Source organism: Centrocercus urophasianus, unplaced genomic scaffold, assembly GCF_019232065.1.
Source record: "Centrocercus urophasianus isolate 14NV4802_14NV808 unplaced genomic scaffold, USGS_Curo_1.0 seq_18, whole genome shotgun sequence".
Lineage (NCBI taxonomy): Eukaryota > Metazoa > Chordata > Aves > Galliformes > Phasianidae > Centrocercus > Centrocercus urophasianus.
Genome location: NW_024884733.1, coordinates 11,227,239 through 11,235,794, shown reverse-complemented (window position 1 = coordinate 11,235,794; position 8,556 = coordinate 11,227,239). Strand labels below are relative to the sequence as shown.

Sequence of the window (8,556 nt, the reverse complement as noted above, 5' to 3'; positions counted from 1 at the left end):
CAGTAGTCCCGCCCCTCCGCGCGTGGCTTCGCTCGGCCCGCAGAGGCCGCCGGGAGCTGCGTTGCGCGGCATGGCTCTTGGTGGGCCGGGCGGCTGCCCCGCGGTGCTGCTCCGTAGTGGCCGCAGCATCCCGGTGCTGGGGCTCGGTAAGTGCCTGCCGGTACAGCCCGCCTGCCGCTGTAACGTGGCAGGAGGCGGCCGCGGGGCCCCGGTTCCCCCGGCACTCTGCGGCGGTGCCCGTGCGCTGCCGGTTCCCGGCGGCCCCTACTTCCCGGCAGTTCTGCCTGCGGGCCCTGAGGCGCCGGGAGCAGCCCCGGCTGAACGCGTCCTCCTCGGTGGCTGCTCTCGCCTTGGGCTGCGGCGGTGCTGAGCGGCCGGAGAGCCCTCGGGCCTCATTAAGAGCTCGTGAACGTGTGGAAAAAGAGATTTCCGTGGGGTCGCATCTGTTCTGGCAATGCCAGTTGTGGTTTAGGAGGCCATTGTGTTAAGTGAGCAAAGGGCCGCAGGTTTACATTGCTTTTATTTATTGTAAGCGTGAAGAGTTATTTTCTCTCTTGAAGCCTTTACGCAGCATTTGGGGATTTTATTCTGCCTCTTTGAAATCTTTCCAAAATCCTCTTCCATCCACAGCACACACTGCAGCATGAGGACCCTTACCTGTCAATGTGATGTGCTCTTATCGCAGGTTGGTTTGGTATCCCAGGATTTTAGATATTTCAGATAAACACACCCATCAGGGGCACTTACATGCTTTGTTGGAGTTGTTAATCGCTCACACAAGTATCAAATAAAATGGCCTCTGTGCCCCTTTCAGCTTTATCTTACTTCAGAACAGTGATTTAGGATTCTCATAAGTGTAAAGGAGGGCAAAGTTAGAGCTGAGGCTTTAGGAGCATGTTAAGCCTCTTAAGTCAACGGAGTTGTTTTTTTAATCCATAAACACAGAATGGATAGCTAGAGCTGATAGTGCTCATTTCCGAGTACCAAAATCACTTGAGCAGAATTAAAAAGTCTTAGCAGCTCAGTTCATCAGCAAAGGGGTCCAAAAATCCACAGCATGTTGATAACTGCTTGTACCGTGTGCATGTGTGCTCGTAAGGATATGGTATTATATATCCAAGGCATGAACTCCTCAGTTTAGCATCTATGAACTCTTTAGTTTAGCGTCTATTATCATTACTTGATGTAGCTGCCCCTCTTATAGTCCTTATACAATGAGCAAAAGGTTCTGTATTGTAAGGAGTGACTCTTTTTTTCTTTCACTGAATTCCTTTGTTGAACCTCTTTTTATCAATTTAGTTGACTTAGAGATTTTTTTACAAATGCAGGAAACATTTAAATGATCCTTCTTAGAGAATGGATTCCATCTTATGGCCATTGTTTCAGTGTTTGCTGACCTGTATTTCAGAATTGTGTACAGAAACCTCACTTTTCCATTGGAGATTGTAATGCATGAAGATTGTAATCCCAGGTGACTGGGAAAAGCAGGCTGAAAAAGTCTCCAATTGGCATGCTGCTTGCTGTCCTTCAGTCATTTCAGTTTGTAGTAGTTTGACTGTCAGGCCTGAACTCAAACTTCAGTAAGTGGATAATGCCGTGGCAGACAATTACATTTGAGATTTTCTGGCTCAGTGCTTTCTGCAGGGTGTAGCTTTCCAGAGGTTTGGTTCTTTGATCTCAATTCTCCTTTCTTGTCCTGACAGAGTAACACTCTGACAAATTTCTTATGTATTTTGTAGCTTTTTAAGCGTCTTGTAATATGTAGGAACCAGTAAAGTAATTTGAAGATTTTCCTGACAAATGCTGAAAAACATTGCAGATTTAAAGGTAAAAAAATTAAGAGGTGTTTATGGCCAACACTAAATACCAAGATATGCAGCCCAACACAATGGGATCTTTATCTGTGGATCTATGCTAGGTATTCCCACTTTATACTCTTCTACAAATTACTGGCTTATTTTTTATTACAACTTCACTGCAATTAACTAATATTTGCAGCTCAGAAAAATTTACATGGTTCAGCTTGGTTCCTGTGACGTTTACTGAGCAAAAATGTGGAGAAAAACTTTCCTGTATGAGGAGGCATTTTCTGTGTGGCGTTTTCTGCAGGATTTAAGATTTGATTGTCTTATCCTTCTAAGCATGCAGACATAATTGTTATCTGTGAGTACGTCGACTTTGAGATGGTAAACATGCATGCTGCCTCTGTTGCTAGATAATCTTTCTAAAAGCTCCAAAGAAAGAGAGAGAGTTGTGCTGTGTTAAGATAGTCACAGCTATCCATGCAGTCAGGCCAGCTGTGAGGCTGATTAGAAAGATATGCAAGTTATTTCCAAGTGATGAAACCTCTTTTATAGCAGTGAGAGTCAGCGTATGAGACATCTCATGTGCTTTCAGGCAGAGCATGTTAGCTCAGAGAGTGCCACAGCGGTCTAGAATAGCATTCTGTCACAAATATCTGCTTTTTCTGTTCAAGCTTCAGATATCAAAAGGTAATTTATTTCCTTTTTTTTTTGTTAACTGAGCTTTCTGTTTGTCAAATTGATTTCCATTTCACTGTTCTCTGGGTCTTCCAAACATGTAGGAGAAGAGCAGTGAGTTTATCAAGGCTTTATGCAATAGGGGACACAGGAAAGCTGGAGGTTAAGCGGTCTTGTGTTAGTTCATAACCTCTAGTGAGAGCAATGGATTTGAGCACTGCACATTATACAGCCTGCACAGCTGATGGTCAGTCTGAAGGCCCTTAGAACAGTATGCCCAAACCTGTACTTTCAGTAAATTCTATCTGTGTTTACTTACTTGCTTATTCCCATTCTTTGTTGTCTTTCTTCTGACTCAGTACAGCTCCATGGCTGCTGGCAGTGGTGAAACAAGCAGTCTTTCCTGAGACGCCTGCTGATTGTTCTAAGGCAACCCAGCTTTCTGTTAAAGTATGCACAACAGCTAAGTTTTTATTTAGCAAAGCAAAATGATTTAGAACTTTTTGTTGTTTATGATGTAAACAAAAAGAAGAGACAGTAATCATGGGATTAAGTAAGCAGAGATTTGGTCAAATAGCATGTGATTTCCTGCCAAGATGTGTTAATAGTACCAAAAATATACATAGAATGTTTTCTTGTCAAGTTGTTTTCCATGTAAATCCTTGAAGAAGGTAGAATTAATTACAACTTGATGAGATGAAAAAAAGATAATCTCGTGATCTCCTATCAAGGTATAAAATGAATTACAGTTTTGTATGGGAAGAGGCTTCAGGGAAAAAAACCCTCAATAATGAGAACCATGTTTTTGTACGTGTTGTGCCTTACTCATGCCACACAGCCTGTGTTTTATTACTCGCAGCAGTGTTTGTTACAGAATTCAGTAATGGGTGCTGCCATTGTGCGAGGCGCTGTGACTGGGAAAGCAGGCAGGTGCGGCTCTGAGCAGCTTACAGTCAAATAGCCAAAGCCTGATAGAGTGAAAAAGAGTCCTAATGAATAATGTGGCGTGAGTTAATTTATAGCACTACTAACTTGCTTTAATTGCTTTTTTTACTGCATTTATCCCTCTGTTGTACCAACTCAGGAGAATAATATGCACAGACGCACACACATGTGGTCCCTTCATAGTCAAGGGGAAGCATCTCTCCTGTCCTAAATTCAAGATGTTCCATATATGAAATTCCTGATGTTCATCTGTAGCTTTATCTACAATGAATTGTAACCGAGTTTTTGCTTCCTTTGCTGATTGCAGTGTTTAAGTCTTTGCATTATTTGCATCGCAACCATACAAAACTTATTTAATTAGTATTATTCTCAGTTTTTTTCCAGGAGAGGTGATTGTTTTTGCTGTGTTGGTGGTGTTTGCTTGTTTTCCTGGAGAAAAATCCCATTACTCCACTTTCATTACCTCAAGTTTCTTTGTTGTCTTTTTTTCCTCAAAATGCTACATGTAACCTGAATTGTAATGCTGAGTAGAAGCATTTTAACATTTCCTTCCATTATACACTGCTAATGCAGTTATTTGCTTCTTGATTATTAACCATAAAGTTGCTCATAGTCACTGTTAATCTTAACTGTAGACAAAAAAAAGACCCAGTTGGGACTGGAATCAAATGAGATTGTGCTTTTGCTTTTCAGTTTAATGGCAGCAGAATCAAGCCTTCTCTTCTGGTTCTCCGCTCTTACTGCTTTTCTTTTTTTGTGGCTCTTTTTTCCTCAGCTTCGGAAAATTTATGGAACAGTGGTCCTGGTACCAAGACCTATGGCACTCCTCTGTATTAATCTTACTCCGTAATAAGAATTGGCTGTTTATTTCTTCCCTTTGTTTTGTGCTTCAACCTTTTTTTTTCCTCTTCTTTTCTAATTCTGTCAGGAATTAACTTCTCAGCCATGGTTACCGAGTTTCCTTAATAGCCTCTTGTGATGAACAAAATGCCACATCTATAAATCTTTCTGTCTCAATTCATGTATGGTTTCAGAAAGTCTGACTCTGAGAAGCTGTACTTGAGCTTTGAGGGCCTCCATATATTTAACTTCTCTCATTTGTACAAAATGTGGCTGTATTCCATGTGTGGATATTTCCATGGGTGGATGTTTGTAGACAGTACGGAGAAAAATGTGGCCTCTTCTAACTTGGTGAAACCTACTGTCTGTCACTTTGTGACAAATGTTGGTCTTACAGATGTGCACGTGATGCCAAAGAAAGGGATGGCCTAAATGTTAATTAAGTGCATTGTAGTGCCAATAATTACTGTAATGAAGGCCCACATTTCAACAATGAACTATACAGATTCTTGAGAGTCAATGGAGCCACAATCCCAAGGCTGGTTTTCTGTGGGAAGATGTTGTAAATAAAATGTAGGAGGCCCTAATGGTTGTACTTTTAAATCTTACATTTTTAATTGCTCATTAGATGAGCAAATTATTTGCAGCCTGGATGAAATGAAGAGAGAAATGAGCTCCAGCAATGTTAAATTTTTACCTTTCACCGTGTTCCTGTAACGTAGAAGAATGATACAAAACCTTATTGGAAAAAAAAAAAAAAAAAGCCCAATTTTTGTCTTTCAGCCTTCATATAGCAGAGTTTATCTACCACAGATATTTTCTTTGCTGGAGCTCCTTAGCATCCACAGTCCTGGCAGCACTGAGTGGTGAAGTTGCATGCTGCTGTAACCTAAGTGTAGTAGTCCCTCATGCTTCCAAGTGGGGGGAGGCAGGGACTGGTTCCTAAGCTGTCTTCAGTCCTTTCATGTTTACATGAAGTACCTGCTGTGCATGGAGATGCAAAATCCTCATTGCCAGGTGCAGAGAGGAGAGAAAGGGGGGGCACTACCACTGTGGCTTCATGCCAGTTCTATAGCTTAAGCTCGGTTCCATACCTTTTATTCCTGAATGGGTGTGCTTTGCATTCTTACACACACCGGCCTAAGATCGAGTGTGCAATGTGAGAGGAGGGGCTATCAGAAATGTTGTTTGTCTTGGGAACTTTGTGAAAAGGCAGTTAAAATTCTTACGTGATAAGAATAAAAAGCATTTGATTAGAAATGTTCTTTATTGTTCTGTTTAAGTTTACGTAGCTTTTTAGTTCAGATAACTGTGTTGCTGCTGCCCTTCAATCTCATGAATGCCCTCAGATATCAGTGGGACACTGCTAGACTCAGACCTGTCAGTGTCCTCATTTTGCAGCAGTGGGATCTTGCCATGGATCACAGTTGTGCTTTATTCACTGAGCAGTTTGGTAGGTATGAAGGGCACTATTATGATGTTAAAATTAGGCATCAATTAGGGTGCTACAGTAATGAGTTGGTTTACATCCACTTTATGTTGTAAGCTATAGATAACTATAAATTACAGTTCTCTTCATAGTTTTTTTTTTCTATCATATTTATGAGATTTTGTGGTTTTGAATTATTAACCAGATGGTTAATTACAGTTTTTAGTTTTATTATCCCTGTGCTTCATTATATGCTAATTATGCTTATTGTAAATTATATGGAAAACTATAAGTATAGCGGGAAAGAGTATGGTAATGTTCAACTCAGGAACAGAATATGGACTTAATATTTGCGTCTTTTTTTCCTTTTGATCATTTTTTTCTTTGTGGAAGTAGTTTGAAGAAGGAAAATACCATCACCAATCTGTCACTTATTGTGAAGTATTTCCAAACGTCTGGTGTTGTCAGTCAGCTCATGCAATCTTTATCAGACAGTAGTTTAGGAAAATGCTTTAAAAAGGGAGAAATTAACGTGAATATTTGTAGTCAGTCTCTGTATTTGCCATATGTAGCACGTATCGTCCTTATTAGTTATGAAACTGAAGATTCCATCAAGGTATAAGTACTGGAAGTAATTTCAGTTGGGCTAACGAAGGAGGGAGAATGAAAATCATTTAAAACTGGTTCACACCAGCAGTTCTTCGTGCACTATTAACTGCTAAGATCTAGTCACAAAACGTTATTCTGAGGAAAAAAGGTTTAGTGAACCCTAGAAATTGGATTTGATTTATGCCAGAAAATCTGTCTTTTCACTGCTTGAGATTTCTATGGAAGGAAGCCACAGTCTTTTACCAAACGGTTTCTAAGGTAACATCTTATAGCAGAGCATCTGAAACCAATTTGGTTGTTAATGAGAAATAGTTCTCACGGTGGTGGGAAAGTGTGGAGTGAAAGAAAAGGCTTCAAGATTTGGCAGTCTGTCTGGAAAGGCATTTAAATGTGTGCTGCTGCTCTGCTTATGAAATTTGTACATGAATTACACATTCAGAGTCTGCCTTTCAAATGTGTAGGTTAGGTTTTTGATTTGTCCTTCCATAAAAATTTAGTTGAGAAGTTCTCAATGATAAGAATACTTGTGTATGACAGCTGCATGATTGAAATAGTTGGCATTTTTCATTGGAAATATCGTTATTCGTGCAGGGGGGAAAAAAATCCTTTTCTGAATGATATTTTTACTTCTGTGTAGTGGTGATTTCAGAGCCACAGTATCTCAGTGAAAATAGGGGCAGCTTGCAAAGCTCATGTGCTTAATGTTGGAGGTGTGCAAAACTGCTGTTGTAACTCCTTTTCTGAAGTTCTGGCTAGATGAATAGTGTGTCAGTGATCAGAGAAGTAGCTCAGTTCAGCAGTAGGTGATCTGAATTTCCTTCACAGTCAGACCCTCTGTGGGGTGGAAGGGACGCAGTACTTCTGTCAACAATGGCTCACTGCCATTTCTTCCTTCCTCTCAGGAAGAGCGAAAACAAGCAATTCTGGCTTCCCTTTCCCTGCACACACAATAAATGTGTTATGGCTCTCTACTGCTCTTACACCGTGGCCAGGCTGCGTTCTTGTAGTCTGCTCCTTGGTGCCTGAGTAGAATTGCAGAGCTGAAGATGACGCTTGTGTACTTCTCTTTGACACATGCTTCAACTGCTCCAGCTCCTCTTGCACCGTATTCACACAAAACCATATGCAGCAGCACCTGTTGGTCAGAGTTACAGCACTACACTGGGCCTTTAGGGTTGTAACGTCACAAAATGCAGTTACTTCTGCAGCTTTTATACAGCTGTGCCCTTGCATGGATATGGTTTGGATAAACTGGTGTTTGTCACAGTATAACGTGTTTGTTGAGGAGGCAAGTTCACAGAGAAGGACTTTCAGATTATTTTGTGGCTGGCTTGAATACTACACTTAAAAAAGTAGTGAAATGTTTATCTAAAAGCTTTAAAAAAAAAGTATATCTAAAAACTTAGCTACTGCTGCTCAAGAGGAGTTTTACTTGCTCAGTTTTTCTCCCCATCTCTTGAAATTTTGTTCTGGTTCTTCCTCTGGAAGGTGTTCAGCTCCCTTGGCGATCATAAAGTGAACATTTTCTTTTCATCTGTTCAACAGTCTGAATCAGTTTGTCAGGGGTCATATGAATACAGAAGTAGGTGAAAGACAAGGAGGGAAGACTGTGGCTGCCTCTTTCAATAGCATTAAGCAGTGATGATGAGGAAGGACTGCCTGTCCGTGAGCCAGTCTATGGAACGGGCGTGCGGTTCTGTGAATGGATGAGCAGTGAACCTTGAAATGTGCTGTATGTTCATTGGCCGCACATATAAGTAATGTTTTATGTTTTATCATCAGAAGTTAGTAATGTACTGATAGCAAAAACTTGAATGAATTTATTATATCACATCGACAGAGATTGTGACCTGATTATTATGTAATGTCGGAATAATAGAAATAAAATTAATAGAATAAGCTTATTTCAAGCTCATTATAGTAGACAACATAGACAACACCATATGCATACAATGAGTATGTAAACATTGATAAAATGATTTTTTTTTTTTTTATTCTTTTTCTGAAATGTCTACTTAAAGATTTAAAAAAAAAAAAGTACGGAAGAATGGATGTTTTTCTAGGTGTTCCGTTTGTCAGCTGGGTTTTAATTTAGTACTGCAAACTGATGTTAGGGAAATGATCTCTATTCAGCCTGTAGTTTCATTAATATGGACTCTCCTAAATTAAGTGGTTCTGCTGATTTCAAGTAGCAGTAATTACTTACATCAGAGGAAGTTTGTAATATGTTTAGATAAATAATATCTTCATATT

At 40.2% G+C, this 8,556-nt stretch overlaps 1 protein-coding gene across 1 annotated transcript in view; it reads left to right on the top strand.

Moving 5' to 3' along the window:
- Window positions 1–55: 55 nt before the first annotated feature.
- Window positions 56–8,556, top strand: part of LOC122160793 (uncharacterized oxidoreductase ZK1290.5-like) — a 43,447-nt gene continuing 34,946 nt past the window's right edge. Inside the window, exon 1 of the mRNA XM_042819680.1 lies at window positions 56–146. Within this exon, the coding sequence (XP_042675614.1) occupies window positions 71–146 (76 nt within the window). The 5' untranslated portion in view covers window positions 56–70. The remainder of the gene's footprint in view (window positions 147–8,556) is intronic.